The sequence below is a fragment of the Lycium barbarum genome, chromosome 4, assembly GCF_019175385.1.
Source record: "Lycium barbarum isolate Lr01 chromosome 4, ASM1917538v2, whole genome shotgun sequence".
Classification (NCBI taxonomy): domain Eukaryota; kingdom Viridiplantae; phylum Streptophyta; class Magnoliopsida; order Solanales; family Solanaceae; genus Lycium; species Lycium barbarum.
The window spans coordinates 37267417-37291437 of record NC_083340.1 but is presented as its reverse complement, the minus strand read 5'-3'; the positions used below and the strand labels follow the sequence as shown (position 1 = coordinate 37291437).

Genomic DNA, 24021 nt, shown 5'->3' with positions numbered 1-24021 from the left:
GCTTATAAGCTGCTTTAGATAAGCTAAGTCAAATGGACTCAATTATTTTTTTGAGCTTATTATAAGCACAAAATGACTTTAAGTTGGCCAGCTAAATACTCAAAAAAACTGAAAACAGCTTATAAGCAATTTATAAACAACTTATAAGCCAATCCAAACGGCCTCTAAAACAATATGTTCGAAAATAGAAAACTTAATACTTCTAGTTCTCCGCGTACGCTCAACTCTTGATTTTTTTCCCATTCACTATCACCATAGATTTTTTCCATGATGAAGCAAGACAAGTCCAACATTTCAAGTAAAAAATGAAAAAGAAATGTACAAACTTAAAGCTTCAAAAAGAAAACTGGGAGTGGAGTGGACTTAGCAAATGGCCACAACACTGGTTATTCACTCTGCAAAACCATTCTCACCAAACCAACCTTTCAGTTTTACTACTTCCCATCATCTTAAATTCCACCATTTTCATAACCAAAAGTTTATTCCAAGAATACCCTTTTCATCTTTCAGAAATAACAACAACAACAACCCTTTACCAGAAACTGAATGCCCAGTGCCACTAGAACAGCAACCCGTTAATGAATTCAAGTCCCTTTGTGATTCTTTCCCATTTTCATGGGCTTCAGGTGACTTAGTTGAGTACTGTTCCCGTTTATTCGCTACTGGACTTGTTTTTGCACTCTTTGTGGGCCTGCCTGTTAACTTATTCGGGTCGGTTGGACCCGTACCCGAACCACTTAAACCTTTCTTGGGTGCTGTTTCTGGTGGACTTATTGTTGTTACTTTGGCTGTTGTAAGGATGTATCTTGGTTGGGCTTATGTTGGTAACAGATTGCTCAGTGCTACTGTTGAATGTAATTTTCTTTCCTTCCTTTTTCTTTTTCTTTTTGTGGATTGAATTATATACTCTCTCTGCCCCAATTTAAATATCTTACTTTCTTTTTTGGTCTGTAAAAAAAAAAAAGTGTCCCATTCCTTAAACTTTGTGCCCAGTTAAACTAAGACTAATTGGGATGGAGAGAGTAATTTTTGGGTAATTTTGCCAATTAATTAATGACTTTATTTTTGGGGTTATCTTGGTGATAGATGAAGAGACAGGATGGTATGATGGCCAGGTACTAATTTCTTATGTTTTTCTGAATTTATGCATTTGTTTTGTTATTTATTTGGAAAGTTAATACCTTTAGCTAATGTTATTGGAGTATGAATTAACTCTCTAATGCAATGCTACTTGGCTTTTTGCCAGCACCTTCATTCTGCAGAGAGTATTTTACTTTTTTTTCCTTTGTTAAAAGTTCTGATTTTTATTTGGACTAGTTGTACTAGTTGGAATAAAATGTGCCCAAATGGAACAAAATGGATGTAGAAGATTCGTATATTTGACCCCAACTCTTTTGGAATTGATGTGGTAGTAGTACTGGGTATGTTGTTATTGTATGTGTTAGTAGTACCAGTTGGAGATGGTAAAATGTAATCAATTACTGGATAAACTGACTTCAATGTCTAATGAATTTCTATTTGCTGACATATTGGTAAGTACCTCTCAAATTCATTATTAGTATAGTTTTGTTATCCTATTAAGAAAAATGCAGCATTACAGCATTAAATCATGAATCAAAAAAATTAACTACTCTTGATCCCTATAATCTAATTCAAATAGGATTGGAAAGATGCTGTGAAACACATGTTTAATGTAGAGCTAGAACTACAACTCTTGTTTGTGTCCAAAATTGTTTTGCTTTACTGATATTGCAATGACTGATCTTGTTCTTTCCCTGAACAATAATCTGTTTTATGATTATAAAATCGTCTTCAGTATACCGTGATGTGATATCTACATGAATATGTCCATTTGGACAAGTTTGTACATTACCAGAAAGCCAAAACCATAGACATCTGTACAGGGCTCTCGTTTCCTTCACAACACCTCAGGTTTTAGATAAACTTGTCTCCAAATAGCGCAATGCTTTTATAGGAAGAAGGCGGATTTTAGATGCAACCCTCATAGCTGACAAGTTAGTGAATTCAAGACTTTAGATATGGATGTTGGAGAACCTATGTAAGCTGGACATAGAGAAGGTCTATGATCAGGTCAATCAGAAATAATCTAATATACCCCTTGTTGAGAATTGGATTTCGATTGAAGTGGAGATATTGGATCTTGCATATCTCTAAGGCGAGATTTCTATCATGATTAACAGGGCGCTTCTTTGGAAGTACTAGAAGCTTTGAGATAGGGGATCCCTCTTCCCTCTGTTATTTCTTCTAGTTATGAAAGCCCTCAGTAGGATGTTGACAAGTAAAGGCAGGAGAATATATATTTATTTATTTTAATATGAAAGGCAGGAGAATATATGCAAGGCTTTTAGGTCAATGGTTACAGTGGAGAGTGTATAACTGTGCCTCACCTCCTGTTCTCAAATGATGTTTTGTTTTTTGGTTATCCGTATATGTACGAGATCCGGTATCTATTCAGAACTTTAGAATGAGTTGAACTTTCAGGCCTGGAAATCAACTTAAGGAAGTCAGAATTGATTTCTGTGGGAGCAGTCCAGAATGCTTAGCATTTTCCCTAGCAGTGGGGTTGTGGGGTGGTCTCACTACCCACAGAATAATTGGGATTTTCAGTTGGAGGGAAGGTTAAAGATGTAGATCTTTAGAGGCTTGTGATTGAAAGATGAGAGAAAAGGTTGGAAAGGTAGAAACACGTGATTTTGTAAGGGATGCAAAATAACTATCAGAACTATCCTATCTAATTTTCCACAAATTATATGCCATTGCCCTGAATCCTTTCTACTGTTGCTGCGAGATCGAAGAAGTTGATGAAAGATGTCCTATGGGAAAGAAAAGAGTGGAGAAGACTTATTTGGATGGAAGACGAAAGAAGCTCTAACATAAATGGGTGGATTTGGAGTTTGTCAGTTATGGTCTTTAGTCTTTTAAACATGCACTCTTGGGAGAATGGAAAAGAAAATGGATGTGAAAGTTGTGAACGAGGAAAATGTATATAGGACTATCACTTCTAATTGTGGAGGTGATATGGACATGTGTAGTTGACAAGAAGGTTATATGTAGACGTGAATTCTCAACATACATTTATATGTGGTTGGTTGGAAATGGGAAGCATATCTGTTTTTGTTAGAACATTTCTATCCTTGAAAGAAAAACAAAACTATTTGTGTCCACCTCTTTTTTCACTTCTTTTTTCCTTTTGTAGCTGTCTTTGCGTTCTTTAACTTATTAATTTTCCTAGGGATAACTGTCTAAATCTTCAATTAATGTACCTTTGCCAACTATAAAAGATAACATCTTCAACTTTATCTTGTCATGATAAATTAACCATGGCATAGAATTACGGATTATGTGATTTTGAAAAGTGTGCTCAGACATTTTAAAAGTGTTATTAAAAGGAAACAGCACCGCTTGACTGGAAGAGTACTTTGGAAATTTAAGGACATCATGATCAGTAAGAAGAAAGAAATATTCCAGAAGTCTAAGGTGGCAATCAACTAATATAGATGAATAAAGTGTCTGTTCGGTATGAAGGAAAACATTCTCCAAAACATGTTTTCTAACTTTCCCATGTTCGGTTGGACAAAAATTTTTGGAAAACATTTTCTCTAGGAAAACAAGTTGCTTAACAATGAGGAAAATGTCTTCCCTAGTGGAAGTAGGGAAAACAAGTTCTACAAGTGGCATTTCACATTAATTGTGCCCTCCCCACACCCCATCACACTTCATCTTCAGTGCTACCCTCATAGCCTCCATCCCCACCACCTCACACCCCTACCCCGCCCTCCCACCTCCCATCACATTTGTCTAGATTATATACCAATGATTTTTGGATAATATTTTTTGCTATGTACTTAACACAAGAAAATAAGTAAGAAACTTATTTTCCTAGAAAACATTTTCCATGGAAAACATTTTCCTTCATACTGAACACACCCAAAATTAGCAGGAAAGTGTTAGTCTAATAGCTTTTTCCATATTTTACGGTACAACACTTACATTGGAGCTATTATTGCCTAGATGGTCAGTGATAATAATTTTCTATGAGCAACATGTAAGGCGACTGAGCACTCTTTTTCATCTTCAAATTATAGTGAAGCCGACATTGCAGATCTGTCGTATATATGTTGTCAAACTTCCCATGAAGTCTGTTAACTTGAATTGAATGGAAGAATATAGCTTAGGCTAAATGCTGAATTCATGCCTGTAATTTGCTAGTATTAATAGGCTAGTCTTTAGCTAATTTCTGATGAGTATATTTCCACATCCTTTGGTAATGAAGGAAAGTTTTCATTGCAGATATGGGTGAAGACTCCTGAAGTTTTGGCACGGGACCGCCTTTTGGGTTCTTTCTCAGTAAGTAACTCAAACTTGCTCAAGTTATTGGATAGACTATCTCATTGTGCAACAACATTGTGACATATTAAAAAATTAAGAATAATAATTAAAAATTAAATAAATTAGAGGTCTGATAGTTTTTCAAGGGCAAAAGTGAGCCAGAAAGGTGAGCAGAGGGGTATTTTCTGCAAAATAGGTGGATGACGGGTATATTTAGACCTTTTGAGATAGTCGGGGGCATTTTTGGCCCTTTTCCGTATTTTCTTTTCTAAATAAAAGGTATTCTAAGTCTGAGTAAGATGGTCTACTGCTTTTATTTACTGACCAAGGTTGTTGCTTGAAATATGATGCATTAGTTATGTAGGAATAGCTATTCAGGTAAACTTCTCTAATGGACTTAGATTATGGCATCTTCTTTTGGCAAATATTAGTAATTGAATCAGTAGATCTTGTTCAATGCATTGTCAAGCCCATGCTATGGAACTTTTATACCCTATTCGATTCATCACAGCTCAATACAAAAAGACTCAATTACTCATAATTCCTAATTGTAATCAAGTGACTCTAAACCTTTGAATGAAAGAAAGATGCTTGTAAGCTGACAAGTGATAACCACCTAATATGGGAAAAGTTTCCAGCGTAAAATCTGCTCCAGTTGGGTGGAAAGGTTTCTGAGTGCAAACTGATTGAATTGTGAAGTGATTATTTTTTCTGGCTTCCCATGCAGGTCAAGCCTGTCCTGAGTAGATTAAAGAACACCTTGGTAGTTCTTGCAACATCATTGCTTGTGTGTGTCGTCGTTTTTATCAATATTGAGAATGGCCAAAAGGATGCTTATATACCACCTGAAGAATCTGGTGGTAGATCAGTACCAGGAGTCTACAATGATGAGTCTGCAAGATCATTTGAACCAGATGCATTTTGTGGTGGTGAACCTGCTGATCCTTAATTCATAATAACTGCTAGGCATTCTTCATGTAGTTCTGTATATGCTACCATGTATTATATCAGCCTCATGTGTACACTGTACAGTAATAGATTTAATGAATATTCTTCTATCTCCATTATGCATTAATATAGTCAATTTTCATGCTATTTTTCTTTTAAGGCTTCTAATTTGTAGTTCATGTTACTTGTGCTTAACATTGTTTTCAACCTTTTAACTCAAAAATATCAAAAACCACTATATATTTATCTTGTTCTCCACCTTGCGGTTTTCATGTGTTATTTTTATATTAAATTATACACTTAAAAAATGTTTCAAAAAATATATGTTAATTGTCCATGGAGACATTATCAACCTAAATATAGTGTCAAAATGAGTTGGGGGTTTGTGGTTTGCAACGAAGAAAAAGAAAGCTGCCGCATTGTCCTGTAAGTCTTCGGTAGAAAAATTTGCCCTCCATTGAGTTTAATTTTTGTACTACTCCATCCGTCCGTTTCATTTTAATTGTTGTTTTAGCTCTTTTTATATTCATTAAAAAAAAAAATACAAGATTACTAAGTTATCTCTATTTATTAGATACTAAGCTACCTCTATTTATTAGATACTTTTGAGAGTTGAGTAATATTAAAAATGACTACTTCTTTAATGTTAAGGATATAGTTGAAAATAATTGTCAACTATAGTCTTGAATTTCTGAAGTTACTCTTATTTTTAAACAATTTTTTAAACTAAAGTAAAAGTTAAATTGGGACAGAGGGAGTAGTAAATTCATATATGTTGGATACATTTTAATATTTTGGTGGATTATGGCTTCAAGGAGTATGTGCTTTACTTTTCCCTTTCGACTTCAAGTTACATGAAACTTGACACCCCCTTTTTTTTTTTTTTTTTTTTTTTTTTTGCTTTTAAAAATACCAAGGAGAATTGTGATAGGTTGATAATCTACATAAAATTAGTCAATATATGATGATGATGATTAATGCATAGTTGCTACTCGTGTGGTTGACATCCTCCCATGTCTGGCAACACTGCTTTATTTGACAAGTATTAAAAAGAAAAAAAAAGAAAAAAAGAAATGAGACTCTCCATCATCTCTCAAGCATATATGTTGGAGTAATGACAAACACTAATTGACATCAATTTCAAGAAGATGGGTAATTCAGCATTTTATTCAATATATGAAGCTCCGGACGCAGAGGCGCACTCAGAATTTGAGTGTAACGGAGACATCACTGTCTTTAGTATGCCAATTATTAACGACAAAGTTAAGCGTGCAACTTTTAAAAAACTTAATAATTATGACAGCAAAGTAGAAACTTCAATATTATCAAATATCATTAATTTGGTACTAATATAACAAAAGTAGATCATCAACTCATACTTGAACTCGGCGCGTTGCATCATTGCTTACAGTTGCAAGTACTTTCTTCTCAAAGTAACAAACTAAACAATTATTTAAAAATACATCACTAATAGTTCTACGTAATTCATCTTTAATGTACTTCATGGATGAGAACGCTTTTTCAACGGTTGCAATTACGACAGGTAAAATCAGAGTCAACTTCACAAGTAAATGAACAAGTAAATAAGTCTCCACAAGATTTGCATCAACCAACGCCTTTGCCAAATCAATAATTAAAGACCTTAAGTTAATTGTACATTTGTATTTGTTATATAAATGATGAATATTATTTACTTGCCACTTTGTTAATTAAAAATCCCAAATTTAATAATATGATAAGATTTTACGGCTTAGTACAAGATAATACAATTTTTAATTAAATTAAATCTGTTAAGTTATGCCTTCCTCAATCCCCAATAATTAAATACTATTATATAGTTAAATAATAAGTAATTTATGTTAGTCATTGAAAAAGAAGGGAAAGCTTCCGTGAGAGAAGTCCGATTGTTGGCTCGAATTCGATTACCGGCAAAGTTAATGAATATCGATAATGGATTCGACTGTAGGTGACTTTCCCTTAGTGATTTGTGAGAAATTTGACAATGGAAGAAGAGTTTGAGTCTTTGAGAGGGGAGAGCTGAAGAAGGGGTTTTTTCTTTTGTTACGTTGGAAAAAAGTAAAGTGGAAAAAAAAGGTAAAAAAATAAAATAAAACATATTATCTGACTAATTTGTAAAGACCCATATCAGTACAATTGTACTCCACAAAATAAAATAAAATTTTGTAGCAGCTGAGGCTAGAACTCGGGTAACACCAGCTTAGGAGCACACTGACTAACTGAACTACTTTAGCAATTATATTTAGGGTCCTAAAATATATCATAGTTTTTCAAAATCTATGAAATATATACATAGGTTTTTTTGTTAAATTACCGTGGACACGTGCCCAACACACCCTTGAAGGTAGGTCCGCCCCCGTCCGGAAGGATCTAATAATCTTGTAGCACTAGAAATTTCACAAGGGACCAAAGCTTATTTTCTGGAAGCTTCTATTATGTCTATGTTCCTTTATTACTACTCCATTCGTTCACTTTTAGTCGTTCGTTTTTACTTGTTTATTTTTTACTTTGCACACCCTTTAAAAAATAATAAATAAAATGCATAATTTATCAATGTATTCATATTAATTGATGCATATTTTTATTGGATTTGAAAAATGATTTGAAGTGCTTATTTAATTCTATGAGTAAAATAAGAAAAAAGATATTATTTTTTCTTGAGATGTTAAAAGTGATAAATAAAAATATAAATTTATTTTTAAAATACTGGATAATTAAAAGTGAATAGAGTGAGTATTTTCTAATTCTAACGTTTCAACCAACATGTTTGATACCTTTCTAACGGCCAAATAGTCAAATCACACCTTCTGTGGTTGCAAAATTGCAATTGGATATATCAGCCGTTGAATCTTCACACCATTTGATTTACCTTTTTCCACTTTTTATTGTTAACTATGTCTTCTCTCTTTCTTTTTCTTTCTCCTTTTCTTTTTCTCTATCTTTTTTTTTTTTTTAAATTTTTTATAGTGGCGTGGGGATAGGCGGTGGGGAGTAGGATTTTTTTTCCTGAGACCAGATTTTATTGTTGGGTGTCGGCGGACCATAGAGGAGGAGTAAATAGAGTTGAATTCTAAAATAACTATTGCAGTCTGAGATAATTTTAACAAAACAGAATTCCTAATTTGTTTTCCATGAATGTATTAATGACAAAAAAAAGGAGGAATTGTATCATAGATAAGGATAACATGATAAGAAAAACTGCTCTTTGTAGCCATGCTATTTTTCGAATTTCGATTTCAGATTAATAAGAGTACCCTTTCAATTCCATTTTATTACTAGTTAACTTGACACAGAGATTAAGGATTTTTTTCTCTTTATATTTTTTTTTTTAGTTTTATGACCTTTTTATGAGAGTTCTTCACTTTTTATACATGAGAGATTTGAAAAAAAATATATAAGAAATCTGAAAAAAATATTTTTCTTCTATTAAAATTATAAGAGACCAAAAGATCTTATTTTCTCGAGATTAAGATGTCAATTTTTATTACACTAATGAGTATATGTACGAAAAAACATCAAAATAATTATTGAGAAATGAGTAACTATTTAAACATTTTTTCAAGCACAACTTGTGCAATAGTTTGACAGAAAGATCTTGTAGTTCAATTTAATTTCTTCAAAGCTGTGAAAGAATATATTTATGAGTATGGTATCAAATATTTTCATATGTATTAAAATAGAAAAGATTAGAGGTAGATTCATGATTTTATGTTTATGAAACTCTTTAATATGCTATTTATTAGGTTTGAAATAAATTATTTATACAGATTAATTAAAGATCTTTAATGTAAAAACAAAATTCAGATCAAAATGTTTATTTGGAACTTTTTAATTTTTTTTTAATTTTATGACTCTTTTATGAGAGTTGCTCATTTTTATAGAGATCTGAAAAAGTCATTTATTCTATACAAATTGTAAATCATTTTAATTTAACAAAATTAAAACAGATAAAGTGGGTCCCACAGGAGGTTAGGAAGCGAATGTTTGCTTCTCTTTGGGTGTCTGGTTCATGTATCTAACCCAAATTCTGTCTTCCCTCATTTCTGAAAGAAGAAGATTTTTTTCAAAAATATTTATGTGAAAAGAAGCAAAGTAGTAAATAGTTTTATATTATAATGTTTGTTCCCACACTTTTCCTATTCTTCTTGTGAGCTTCTTCATCTTCTTAATAGTCAACCACCAGCTCTGCTGTTTTCATCACTTTGATTCCTTGCCTCATTTGCCTACTTTTGCAGGTACCATTTTTCCTCTTGTTTATTAATTCTTGAAATTTGTTTAATTTGTTGACTCTTCCATCTTGCTTTTTAGTTTTTGTACATGTTTAACTTAGAATACATCTAGATTTCATTTTTACGTAAGAGAAAGGGGTTAAAGTTTTGAAGCATTATGTGGTTGTCTTAGCAGCTTTAGTAATTCTTCCCCAACTCTTTGCACTCCCCCAAATAAATTATTTATACAGATTAATTAAAAGTCTTGACCCCAATAGGTGGAAGGAAGGGCAAATTTGATCCAATAGGTAGAAGGAGGGCATGTTTGAGCCATTTCGAATACGTTAAGGGCATTTTTTAACCTTTTCCGTATTAGCAATGTTGCTGGTGATTCAAAAGCAGCTTGGCTTTCATCTTGGAAAACTTTTGTGGTGTTTCCTTGATAGAGGAAGATGACAAAGCATTGTATTGACCAAGTGAAATAAGCTTGTTCAATTTTCAAATAAATCGTTGATCAACTTTATATACATTTTTTTCTTTTTAATTTAGCTAGATAGTTTGGAAATGTGAGAGATTTTTGGGAGGGAGTGTAATGCAGTCTCAACTCTTACTAACTACTATGAAGTTAATGATTCTCTCATCAGCTGCTTTAAGGAAAGATATAACACCATAAAAGTTAATTGCGTGGGGGTTGGGGAGGTCTTAAAACATTACTTTTCCTGATTAAAAGGAAGTTACATCTTAAACCCTCAGGGGTTGGCCTGGTGGTAATTGGCTTGAGCCTTGGGGTGCTCCCTTTCAAGGTCTCAAGTTCGAAACCCACTGGGTGCAAACAATTTCTGAGGGCTATCGGACTGGGGTAAAACCCTGAATTACCCGTGGTGCACTTGCGGGAAACTCCTTGCCGAGGGCCTGTGCACCCCCGGGATTAGTCGGGGCTGAAAGAGACCTGGACACCCGGTGCTTAATAAAAAAAAAAAAGGAAGTTACATCTTATTGTTTGCACTTGCTTTTTCCTTTTTTTTTTGTTTGTTAGACCGATAAATTTTATTAATATGGGTAAACTCCCGTATAGAAACATTATAGGAGTACCAAAGAAGTAGAGAAACCTACAAAAAATATAGTTCTCTATGAAAATCCCCAATCTTCCATAGTGACCGAGACCTCATGGTTGAAGATTAACTAAAAAAGGGAGGTTATTCCTCAAATATTCAAAGTTATTGTTGTTGAAGTGTGTCACCCTTTCAACTAAAAGTTTAAGCTATTAGATTAACACTTTTTGTTATTTGACACAACCCTCACGTCTTGTGTGATTCTTTTTTATGGGCCAAGCACGTGAAAATACTTTTTGGTAATGAGTGGCGGTGAGACTCGAACCTAGGACCTCTGTCAGCTCTAATACCGTCTCATCTGAAAACTTAAATTGTCATAGAGAGCACACTTTTTATTATTTAATTATGTCTTCAACAATTTTCAACCCTTTCAAAAGCTCTCCATGCTCCTCTCCTCCCAAAGAATCCACATAAGGGCTAAAGGGGCTGCTTCCCATGCCCTACATCTTCTTTCCTTCTTCTAAGTTCCAGCTGGGTAACAGGTCCTTTATTGTGCTCAACATTATCCGCTGTGCTCAGGACTAGTTTCCGTCCACCACAACCTGGTAACAACATAAAAATGCAATAGTAGGTTGTCTACATATTTGCGCATTTACATGAAGCACCAACTGGCGTGTATGATCTTCCTTTTTCCTAAGGTTCTCAGCAGTCGAGATCACCCCCTTTACTGCCAACCATGCAAAACAGCACATGTTCCTTGGTGCCTTAGGAGTCCAGATCAATAGGTATAGGAAGCCCAACTAGCGATCGCCAGTAATTTGTAGTATGATGTAACTGAGAACATACACTTATTCTCACTTTACCAAAAAAAGAGAGCATACACTTATTCTCTCCCCATCTCGATGTGTCCTTAGTTGTCCGTTGAGTGTTGTATGCTGTTTGTAAAGAAGTTCAATCGAACTTTGTAGTTAAGCTACCTCCCAATCTAGTAGTTTTTCCTGAATCTCGGGACCCAATGAGCTCACAACCTCGTGTCCTGCGGAGCTATCATCCTCCACACCCCCCCCCCCCTCGGTCGGGGCTTGGGAAAATTTTAAATGTTTGGGCACCCGACATATAATAACACTAGTATTGAAACTTCAATAATAAGAAATGTTTATGACATGTGTGAGAACATATCGGGTCTAGAAAGGTCAAAACCCCTTGAGATTAACTATATCTGTTTGGTTTCTTGCTACTTCAGATCTACAATGTCATGGACTATTAAACATGCCCGATATAATGTTAAAAATGCTTCTTCTGTGTGTTCCGAGCGCAACTTCATGTGGGTCATATTGACCTCAAATATGGAGGTATTGTGTAGTTTTTGCAGAATATCTTTTGCTTGATAGCGACCTGTTAAGAGGAATATTGGACCTACCTACATGATTATTTCACTGCCCCACTAGGACACTTTTATTAGGGTTAACTACTGTGAAATCATCCTCCTATATGTATTTTGGATAGTATGGCTAGAGAGAAATGATAGGTGCTTTGAGATCACACTCTCTTTACTTCTTCTCTAATCTAACAACATCTTTCCCAAGTATGTATATTAGAGAGTCGATAGAACTTCACTGTTGGCCAATCAATCAAGCAATTATGCACACATTAAAGGGCAGCCCGGTGCACTAAGCTCCCGCTATGCACACATTAAAGAAACAACCAAAATCAATAACTCGTATTAAGTCTCCAACAACGGCACCAAAAACTTGTTGCTCCCAAATGCACACACAAGCGCACATCGTCGTCAAGTAATAGAGTGACGTGTTAAAGTCGGATATTGTACCCCTAGAGACATATGATCAACGATTGGACTAGAATGCACTATTACTATTACTTACGCAAGTATTTTCTGAAAGGATTGGTTGTTTTGTAATCTAATGCAGAAAGTAAAAGACTAATTGAATGTGTAACAATTCGTCACAAACGTTGGTTCAAACTTGGTTTTAACACAGAGATATTAGTATTCCAGGGTCGTGGTTAGTTTACCAATCGTATTGAGTCATGCAAGTACTTCACCCTAGCAGTTTTATTCACAATTGCTAATTAACCGGATTATTAACTGTCGTAGTATTCTCCCGAACCACTACTCATATATTCAAAACAGTTGGCCGCCTATATTCCTATGGACTTGACCCGTTAAGAACGCAATTCATTTACGGTGTTTAATTGAATGTGGCGACTAAGTATATTCCTATCCTAGCCACAAATCCTAGCCCAACTTTAGGTATAATCTGATCACGCTCTCTTTACTTCTTCTAATCTAACATCTTTCCCAAGTATCTATATTAAATAGTAGATAGAACTCGACTGTTCCGCAAGCAATCAAACAATTAAGAACAGAAGTAAACAATCTATCGTATATGAATAAACCACTGAGATGAAAGTTCGATTCAAACGTCAATACTCATGGTTACACCACAACCCCAGAACTATAGAGTTTAGCCACTCATAATGGATTACAACAAATAGTTTTCATGTTCAAATCCAAGATAAGATGAAATAATGAAGGTAAAACAGATAACCCTACGAAGAATAGATTTACTCTTTGCTCTTGCGTGCTAAAACATTCGAACACCTTTCAAAACGACCTAGGGGTCTATTTATAATGTTGGGAAATAATCCTCCAAGGCCCGTCCAAAATGGTTTAGGACTTAGAAAATATTCACATCGCTGAACACTGCTCGCTGAGCGAGCTGGAGGGCGAGGTTGGGCCTTGCTTTGGCCCTCGCTGAGCGAAGGATTGCTCCACCCTAGACTTGGTGAAATTTTCCACTTCTCGGACGCTGCTCGCTGAGCGAGCTTGAGGGGGAGGCTGAGCCTCTCGTTGGCCCTTGTTGAGCAAGGTCTTGGTGCTTCCCAGACTTAGTGAAATTTCCCACTTTCTTTGTTGCTTCATCTTCTGCTCGCTGGGCGAGCCTCAGGGCGAAGGTTGCTCTTGCCTTTGGCCTCACTCGGCGAGCTCCTTTAGTCATCTAACACTTAGTATTTTCTTGCTCTTCTTCTCCGAAATGACGCATTTTCCACGTTAAGTACCTAAATTCAATAATAATGCACATATTAGTTCGATGTCGTAAATCAACATTAGTTAGGTGTATTTAATGCCTGTAGTCCTCAAAACAAGGTAGAAACATGGGTAAACACGGCGGTAGGCGTATAAATACACCTAACATCAGTCATCTTCACCTTTTGTAAAGTTCGAATGTCTTTAAAACTTATATTTTGGTCTAGTAGACAGGCTGTATATGATTCAGATAAAAAGTTGGAATTCCTGGATTCCTTGCACTTCTTACGGACAGGATACCATGCATTCTTTTGTCACTTTTCAGGTACTTTCTTGATATTGTGTTAGTAATAAAATTATCTGCTGCCTATAAATGAAAAAGCTTAATAATATGAAATCATCCGGTGTGTTCGAACTATAAAACATACGTTTTAGCAGTTCCTGTCATTTGTTTGTTAGTTCCTCAAGGAAATAGGCAGATCCAAGTGCTTCTTCAATTCTTTACCCCTAGAGGAGCATCTTTTACCATCTACAAAATGAAACCTAATAGTTCAGGTTTAGAATCACCAGAGAAATACTTTGGTCGTTGAAGTTGTGAAACAACTCAGAGAACTCCTGAAAATCTTAATCATTCACAAGAAGTACCAAAATACTACATATGAGTGCAAAGGAATAGCATGGAAGAGAGAGAACTGACATAAACTTTTGTTGCAGTAGAGATGTAGAGCAGATCATTATGAAGATATAATCATTGTTAACATTCCACGTTAAGTTGGGGCACTGAAATCTGGCATTTGAAACTCTGGAAAGAGAGTAAAATATTCTAAGCTCTGATTGAAGTTTTGCTGAAACCATCTTTTTAACTGTGTTCTTGCATAAATGGGATCAGTTACTACCTTTTATATGGAAACCCACAACAACTTTTCCACTTCTGGAGATTGTTGAATTTGAGTTGCATCTAATGAAATATCTTGTTATTTTTATGATGGCTCAACTCAATTTTTGAACTTCTTTAACCATCAGCAGTCATGGATGTTTATGCTACATCTTCGATTAGTGCAGTCACTGATTTTTGTTTTACTCCTTTTCTTGTCACAGAAACCTTTTTTCATGACTAGAAAATTGTATATCGCCATATGCCATCAGGAGGACTTTCTATAATGGATTTTGAACCTGCCTACAAAATGGAGAGCATAAGAACAGTCCAAGAGATTCAGCATGAATTTTGGCCTCTTCGTGAAATAGATCCAGAGAACGCTAAGTTCCCCTGTTGTTTAGTTTGGACTCCTTTACCAGTAGTCTCATGGTTGACACCTTTCATTGGACATGTCGGAATATGCACAGAGGATGGTTCTGCCGTGGCCTTTTCTGGCTCCAACTTTATTAATGTTGATGGTTTTGCATTTGGTTCTGCAGCCAAATACCTTCAACTAGACAGAAAGCAGGTACACCTTGTCGCGGCATGCTCTTAGCCTTTCAGTTATTAGTAGCATTATGCCACTCACTAACCTCTCCTTCCATCTCCCTTAGAGGTTGTTTGGTTGCTGGTTAAAGTTATGCAGGTATTAGTAATGCAGGGTTTAGCTATTCATGTATTCTTCCACCTGCATAAAATAATACATAGATTCCCTCATAACTTGGTACATGTATTAGTTGTGTGGGATTGTAAGCTGGTAACCAAATGTACATGGTGTGCTGAATTTTATGCATAGCAACTAAAATGCTACTCCCTGCGTCCCAATTATTGTGGCATCTTTCGAATTTCGAGATTCAAACAAGTCTTTCTTCGATCGTAATTTGTTCACGTATCTTTTAAACGTTTTGAATTTTTTTTACGCAGTTTCTAAATATGTAAATTTTATTTTAAAAAACTTAAGATTCAATGCCCGAATTCACAGTCAAAATTAAAATGTTTTGACTCTCGAAATCCGAACTGTGCCAATAGAGGGAGTACTAAACATGGTATTAGCTGTACTACTTTTAATATATGAATAAATCACTTCCTAACCAGCACCAAACGACCCCTTAATGCATCGCCCCTAGTATTTGTATTCACACGCTGGATTTTGATAACGTCAAGCATAACTTCCAGCATTTCCACCTGAAACTCTATGCTTTAGTTCTATTCTTATTTACCACAGATAAAGAAATAGGCCAATTTGATCTTACCAGCAAAGTATTGACAAGAATTTCTGAATGTTGAATTATTGGACAGTGCTGTTTTCCACGAAACCTTGCTGCGCACACATGTAAGCATGGCTATAAACACACAGAGTTTGGGTCTGCACTTACTTGGGATGACGCCATTCAATCAAGCGTTCGTCATTTTGAGCACAAATCGTACAATTTATTCACATGCAACAGCTATTCGTTTCTTGCTAATTGCCTGAACAGGCTCTGCTATGGTGGATCAATGGATTGGAACATGATCAATGTTGGGGCTCTGTTATTGTTCAACGGACATTGGGTTGACAACATCTCAATCTTGAGATCATTTTCACCTTTTATTCTAGTTGCATGCTTTGGCATTTTCATGGTGGGATGGCCTTTTTTGGTAGCATTATTGGCTTTCGCACTACTTCTTTTAGCATGGTTTATTTTTGGTACTTACTGTCTCAAAAATCTGTTGGATTCCTAGGTTTCTTGTATCACGCTGCTACAAGATTAAAATTTGTTAATCCTTAATATGCGAACAGCTCCAGGTAGACCAGAAAGTGTAGATTTGGTACCCAAAACTCCAGTACAAAATGAAAATAAGAAAAGAGATGATATAGTAATGTTCATTGCTGATTATTATGCTTTTGTTATTAACGATTCTACGCATGATGTAAACCTTTTAAAAGAAGAAATTGCATGGTTGGCCCTTCAAATGGGCTGGTTTTTAATTTTTGTCCTTCAAAATTGAACTTATGTCTAGCTGGATATTAGTTCTTTAAGGGCGCAGGGCATAACTTGTGAAAATTACTATGCGAATGGCACAAAATAGGGCATAAGTGCCAATGACCCCTTTAAAACAAGAAACCTGCAAATAAAATAGGACTTATTAGAATAGAGTTTAATATCTAAACAGTGTCAGTGTAGAAGAATTTGTAGGCTATAAAGTCACTTGAGAGATAACAGTATGTTGTCATCCATGATAAGCGGGATTAGTATAACCTGGAAAATAGGACGATTATCTGCTACGACAAATTAAAATATATTGATGCCTCGTATCAAAACCAATTTCTGTTCCAAGTTGTGCTATTTGCACTAAGTCAGCAATCCAAGCTTTCTATCATGAAGAACACTATATATCAAATTGACTTGAATCTCAAGTCTTGCCTTCTTGAAGAGCGAGGCGACACGAACAATTCAGAGGCCAAAAAGGTCGACTCAACCTGGTCAATATGTGTTATATATGCTTCAGTCAAATTATGCCTCTTAGATGCTAGGCCATTTCCATTTAGGAACACGAACAAACAACAAATACATCATAATCTCGAACTAATTGTGGTTATGCAAATTTCCATCATCTGTATCATTTTATCTAAATATGCCTCAATTCAATATTTTAAGTTTTAGGTTCTTTAGTACTAGAAATTATACAAATCTTTAACAAGATTTAAGATTTCTAACATTGGACCTAAAATAATTATGCCAGCATGACTAACGTTAATCCCAACTTATTGTATTATCGCCTACATTTGGAATTTTTAATTCCACTGTGCTTATGTTTACAAGGATTTTATAAGATTAAAATCTTTTGAGACAGCTTCCTTTTATGTGATGATTTTTGGTGTACTTTATCTCATTTTAAAACCTTCAATTACCATAATTTCACACCTCACTCTTACCCCTCGTCTCCAAAAGACCATTGCAACCAGGTCGCTTCCTTTTTAGCAAATTTAAATGAATGACGTTTCTTTTGTGGATATAGTATTCATTATGCTTTGCTCGTTAAATTGTTGTGACCGTAAAATTTTATATAATTTTAATGAATGTCTATCTTAAGAATAGTGGTGCACGGTTCTTACTCATGGCACTTGGTCTTCCTGAACTGAAACATTAATATCGCGAGCAAGATCAAGTAGTAGATATGCTAGCAAAGGAGGGTGGAAAGCAACAGCTTTTTGATGGACCTCTAATTTTGCCTACGCCTCATGTTTTTGTTAATAGTACTGTTTTGGCCGATATGTACGGCGTTTTGCATTAAAGACAAGTTTTTGTAAGTAATGATCCAGGACGGGATGTTTTCCCGGAACAATTTGATGGCAGAAATGCCATAACAATTATGTAGTTTTTCTGTAGATATTAATATATCAGTAATATCAATTTCACCAAAAAAAATAGTGGTGCACCCATATTCTTGAAAACCTAAATACACCTCTGGACGGTTGTTTCTTGGAATAGTTCATGATCATAGAAAACTATCTATACACCTAGCTTACTTTTAGTAACTATCGAAAGATAAGCCCCAAAATTTAGGGACATAAAGCACTTGCCTTAGTGGCTTGTGTATTGAGCCGGACCTGTAGCTTATTTTACAAAACCAACCAATCAACTATTTATGGCGCAACAGCATTGAATATTTTTATCGAAGTAAATTAAAAGGTTCGAGTAGTTCGTAGTTAACAATTTCATTGCCAACTAGTGTTGGCAATTCAACAGCACGGATTGTGGTTCCCCACCTCCCCAACCACTCCACAGTATGATACCTCCTTGCTCCTTGGGCTCAAAATAGTTGTCGTTTGATAAGGGTAGTATTTTAACTATTTTACACTCTTAAAATATATCACCATATTATCTTTCCTCAATAAATATTTAATTTATATCTATATCAACTCCATCAATGATGTCCTCCCTCTTAAATGATGGAATTAATACAAAGGATAAAATGAAAAAAGCTACTTAATTTTATCTTGATTTTAAAAATAAAATAAAATTATAAGTATTTTGAGACAGATATTTTAAGTAAGGAAGATAAGTATTTTAGAGACATATTTTTAATAAGTAAGACAAGTATTTTGAGATGGGGGGCTTTTCAACAATACGGTTAGGGAATAGTAAAGTGTTAACCAAAGTCTCAAAAGAAGTTAAAGAGTGGGACATGCTGACTCAGGCTAATCCAGAGAAACTTGTACAGTTGTACCATATGTAGAAGCCATCTAACTGCCAATCCATGAAAAGGGACCATTTCTGAACTGGAAGCATGTGAAAAATAAAGAAACAACCACTAGATATTAAAGAACTGACTTTCTAATTTATTGAAAAAATAGCACGAGATCTCCAGATACAACAATTATGTAGAACAGAAAAAGGGCATTTCATAGTGATAGGCTGACAGACTAGCTGGTTGTCATTAGTTTAGGAAAACATGGATTTGCAACAAGTTATCTACAGGTTGCATTGAGTGTTCTCAATGCATTTGAAGTACTTGTTTAGAACATGGAGTTATGTGATTGCATTAAGGTGTATGCATTTCACTTGAGATGGATTTGTATTTAAAAGAATAATAATAACCTAAAGAAACAAATTCATGGCAAAAATGTATATACATGACAATTTCTTTTTCTCTTGTTGCACCTTTTTGGTTTTTTGTATTGTAACTAGATGCCTAGGTTTGGAAAGAGAAATACCTTTGAAGATTCACCAATCAATCTTCTTATATCACCATCTAATACAATGGACTTCAAAGATTGATTGTGAAAATGAATGAGACTGCCGATGGCAGCTTAAGCCATTTTGACTTTTAGTAGAAGAAAAGAAGAAAAGCTGCTGGCTGCTACTTTAGACTTGATGACCAACATCTCTCCTGCTATAATGTAGGACATTTCTTGCAATGGCTCAAACCATCTTAGGCAGATTGACGGAATTGTCATCGCCAATCATTTCTCAAGGCTATGGTCTACTACACAAGTCTGTCACAACAAATGGTTTTTCTCCGAGTCTTCAACCTGTGTGTGGAATACAAAACTTGGGAATGCAGTAGTGATGTCCCTGTAAAATAAAGTACAAGAAATCAATATTTTTAGAGGTTTCTTTCTGACTAGAAAAGTTTGGACTTCTCTGGTTTGCAACCAAAGAGAGGAAGCAAAACAACATAGTAGAAAACCAATTTTCTTTTTGCCACATGCATATAAGGTACTCCTGTGAGAGGAGAGAACTTGACCTAGCAAATGACCCACCGAACAAAAGAGAGTCCGTAAATGCAAAGGACAAAGAAAAAGGAATACACATGATAAAGGATATTCACATCTTGTGTCCAGACATTTTTGACTATTCATGAGATAATAATGAGTAGCTACCACAAGCTAGCTTCTTTCCACAAGCTAGCTTCTTTCTTTGATGGAGGTTCAAAACACCAGAATTTTCTGTTGCTAATTAACCTTCACCAATTCTTTTGTTGAACCAAAATAATTAAAGCACAAAAGCCATGATAGAGAAGAAGAGTTTAACATACTTCAAATAGGGAAGAGTCATGTTCTTCAGCAATGATGGGTGTCTAACAACAAACTCTTTCCAGTCCCTCTTATCAATCTTACCATCTCCATCAGCGTCAGCATCAGAAAATGTCTGTCAGCAACATAGACATAAAGATCATTATGATATGCAGACATGGGTTGAGAGAAAAGATCCACCTTGACTAAAGCATACCTTATCAATAATTTGCTCGACCAGTTCATCAGATAGCTTCATTTCAGATTCCATCAGAATTGCAATTACCATTTGCTTAACCTAAATGAGGAAACTTTCCAATCAATTCATTTGATAAATGCATCTAGTAATAAATTAGATGTCAACTTTAACAAACAGAACACCCCAAGGAGATTCCAGAGGTAGACCTGAGCTATGCATAGGGTTCAGCCGAAACTTAAAATAGCTGAAAGCATACATATTGATTTCAGGAAAGATTGGTCGCACTATTCTGGGAGCTGCCTCTAACCCCCCACCCCCAAGGATATTCCCACGTTCAGTCAACATATGGACAAACATTCATTAGTTACAACAATGGTCCAAAAATGTGCTTTCCTTTTTACCACTGATGGATGCTTATATTTCAATATCACTGAATCAACACTAGAAGAAAAAGAAGGGCATTCTGGCTTAATAGAAGGATAACTGATGACTTCTGATCAAGTTTTGGATCAGCATTGTATCAACTATGGAATCGATCACCTAAATGGGAGTTTAGAAGCTTCCAAGTTAAACATGCTTTCTAAGCATATAATGCTATCAAGGAGTGGTCACTGCGGCCAAAATATTATCAATCTCAAAGCTTGTGCTTCATATATATCAGCTGTAATAGCTTTTAATAAGTTGAAGTAAATAACTTATGGGAAAATATCCTGTATGAACCCTTGTGTGGTGTCACTCTTTTGTCCCATTTTGTTGCACATGAAGTAGTTTGATATTCTCAGATATATAATCCAGTCTGAGCTTATGAATCAATCATTTTGCAATAACATTCCCATATGACTTTACAAATCCATCACTTTGCATTCAGGGTAGTTTTCGAGACATTATCAGATCTATATTCTAGTTTCAATTTCAGAATCAACCAACTTTCTAGGTTCACATTGGTGGAAACTAATCGAAGTTAGGTTATAACCTGTAATTATGTAAGAGAAAATTATATTCAAATTGAAGGTAGTTATTTAAAAAGCATCTGGTAGTATCACATCCATTGGAGTAGAAAAGAAAGTCAAAGCTGTTGAAAGGAAATTCTCAAAGCTGTTTACTCACCTCTTCTCGTTCAATGTACCCAGTTTGTCGTAAATCATACAATCTAAACGCAACTGCAAGAGAACCAAAAAGCAAAAAGTGATTACACACACCAGATGACTTGAATGGAACAACTATTAACTACGTAAAAGAATGCCTTACAGTCTATTTTGTCTTCTATTGGAGCATAGGGATGGAAGATATTAAGTGCATGGATAAATTCCTCAAACTCAATGACTCCATTCTGCTTTTCATCAAAAAGATCAAAAACCTGCAGAAAAGGAACTGGAAAGTTCATCAACATGAAACTAAAGGTGATTTCTTGATGAAGAAATTCAGGTCAGCCAATGTTGATACAAGGCGGATTTCTTATAGTAACTCTTTGCCTCATTTGTATGCTATCTCCAATATATATTTCAACCGTTAGAAAGGAGCATGTCCTCAATACAGTTCAACAAGATACTACATGTAACACTAAATCCACATATAATGTGCTATCGTTGTTCTCATGCAATGGAAATAGATTTTCCGAGAGAGAACATGAGATGAACTAGGAAAAGAAGTTTTAGTGCATTTACCCGGTCCAAGAAGAGATTCTCACCATATGGAGTTTGAAATAAGGCTAGCTGAAGCTCTTCCTGAAAAAAGAAAGCAAGAGATTAATATAATATGACAATATTTTCAAAACTCTGCATATACTTCAGTCAGAAAAAAGTAAAGAGGGAAAGGAAAAGACCAGTCAAGGATCTAAAAACTTGGCAAAACACACACATTGTGTACGCAGACTCATTCTCTTTGTATGCAGACTCATTCAATTTCAGGATAAGCTATATATTACTATGTCAATGGATAAAATACACACAAATACATTGTGCATAGTGTGGAAAAATTATTTAGTTCAGCTACACCCCATAATTAAGTTCAAAGGCTCAAAGCCAGATCTCTTTTCCAACTTAACCCTCACATCAAACCCAAAGGCCAAATGCAAGAGGCACACCTTTACTTCCAACACTTCAATTCCATCAACTGACAAAAAGGTTTCTCTTTCTCTTGCAAATCTACATGTTAATAGTACTCTTTCACAAAATCATTTCAGTTTGAATTGTTTTTTTTTTTTCAAAAAAAGTAACTTCAACAATGAGCAGCATCAAGAAGAATCAAGCAATATTCTGAGAAAAATGTTCGCTTTTTCATCATTTTGGACAGAGAATTGGAATTTTATGTACTTTTTGTAAGGTTCTTGAATATACTGAATTAATCTAAGTGCACTAATATACAAAAATTTGTCAGACATTATCAATTGTGACAGATGGGTATAAATTTAAGTAATAAATCAATAATAACAAAAGCAATAGCAAATTTTCGCCTTGCATCTTCTTGATGCCATCTAACCAAATTTCCTTACTTCATCGGAAAAAAAATAAAACAAAAGCAAAAGCAGGAAAAAAGAAAAAAGAAAAAACAAACAAGAAAACTCACCTTATGTATCAAACCATCATCAATAATTGAACAACTCAACTTCTTAAACAACTCGTGCAACGCTTCCACTTCATTTACATTAACTGAAAATCATAAATTCACAAAAAAAAAAAAAAAAAGCTTCAACCTTTCAAAAAACTTCAAGAAAAGAAATTAAAAAAGAAAAAGAAAAAATAAAAAGGAATGTTAGTTACATCTTGAGTCTCTGGAAAGTCTAGCAAGGTCCGTGTAGTCATAACCCAACTTTTTTTTCTTGGGACGTTGTAATTCCAAGCAACCAGACGTAGCATATATTAATACTTCAATCAATGCAATTATTGGAAAAAATGCAGCACATAATTTCTCTGAGATTGTCAAAGAACTTGAACTCTGCAAAAAATGAAGAACAAAAACAAAACAATCAATTCTATGCATAGATAGATAAGAGAAGTTTTTATGTAAAAAGATTATGGAAAAGTGGTACCAGAGAATTGCGGGTGGAATCCATTTGAGTTTGTGTCACATTCTTCTTTTTTGGTTGCTTTGCTCCTTGTACACCAGATAACCAATAATTGAGAGAGATTAAAAAAAAGAGAGAGAGGAGAGAGAAATACGGGAGTATGTGTTTATGTGGTGTATGGAACATTGTCGTGATACGATTTAACTACTTACTGACAACTTATTCATTCTCATCCTCCTATTTTTCATGAGTCCGAACCAAAATGACCCAATAAAAAATCAATTGAACTAATTAAAAAATTTAACAGTAAAAGATTTTGTCTCTCTCCTTTAGCGCAGTAAAATATTACATTATAGGACCTATTTATTTTGGTTAAACTCTCTTTCTTTTACATTTTCACATTTTTTACGTACTTTAGCCGTATATTAATCATGCTTTGAGACTTCGAAACTTCAATATTTTATATAGAACCCTACTTATTTTTGTGCGATTAATAAGTTAGGCTCAATACATCAAGGATAGGCAAAACTTCAGATTGTCGTTTTAGTGGTTGAAAAGTGCTTGAAGTCCATTTTTGTTTGAAGAATTGTAGTCATTAGCTTTACGTTATTTATGTTTTAGGGTTTTGTGTTATTTTTAAATTAATGTGTAACGTTATGTCGAATGTGTCACGATTTCTTTTTATTATCAATTTAGGATGTGATACTATAAATAATAATAAAGACTAAGATAATATTTATAAATATAAATAGATAAGCAAAAAATATATAATATTTGCTT

At 34.7% G+C, this 24021-nt stretch overlaps 3 protein-coding genes across 3 annotated transcripts; 2 read left to right on the top strand and 1 right to left on the bottom strand.

Moving 5' to 3' along the window:
* The first annotated feature begins 203 nt into the window (after nucleotides 1-203).
* LOC132635896 (uncharacterized protein ycf36) lies at nucleotides 204-5445 on the top strand. The gene is made up of 4 exons (XM_060352492.1): nucleotides 204-854; nucleotides 1087-1115; nucleotides 4312-4368; nucleotides 5078-5445. The coding sequence occupies exons 1-4, from the start codon at nucleotides 371-373 to the stop codon at nucleotides 5297-5299; spliced, it is 792 nt and encodes a 263-aa protein (XP_060208475.1). The 5' UTR covers nucleotides 204-370; the 3' UTR covers nucleotides 5300-5445.
* A 3909-nt stretch (nucleotides 5446-9354) lies between these two features.
* LOC132635895 (protein REVERSION-TO-ETHYLENE SENSITIVITY1) lies at nucleotides 9355-16415 on the top strand. Its single transcript, XM_060352491.1, has 3 exons — nucleotides 9355-9551; nucleotides 14721-15067; nucleotides 15838-16415. The coding sequence occupies exons 2-3, from the start codon at nucleotides 14759-14761 to the stop codon at nucleotides 16258-16260; spliced, it is 732 nt and encodes a 243-aa protein (XP_060208474.1). The 5' UTR covers nucleotides 9355-9551; nucleotides 14721-14758; the 3' UTR covers nucleotides 16261-16415.
* Nucleotides 16416-18835: 2420 nt separating this feature from the next.
* On the bottom strand, nucleotides 18836-23430 carry LOC132635894 (calcineurin B-like protein 10). Its single transcript, XM_060352490.1, has 9 exons — nucleotides 23266-23430; nucleotides 22997-23171; nucleotides 22803-22885; nucleotides 21902-21961; nucleotides 21486-21594; nucleotides 21345-21397; nucleotides 20256-20336; nucleotides 20062-20174; nucleotides 18836-19598 (listed from the first exon to the last, which is right to left on the bottom strand). Exons 1-9 carry the CDS (start codon nucleotides 23425-23427, stop codon nucleotides 19523-19525), a joined length of 912 nt encoding a protein of 303 aa, XP_060208473.1. The 5' UTR covers nucleotides 23428-23430; the 3' UTR covers nucleotides 18836-19522.
* Nucleotides 23431-24021: the final 591 nt, after the last annotated feature.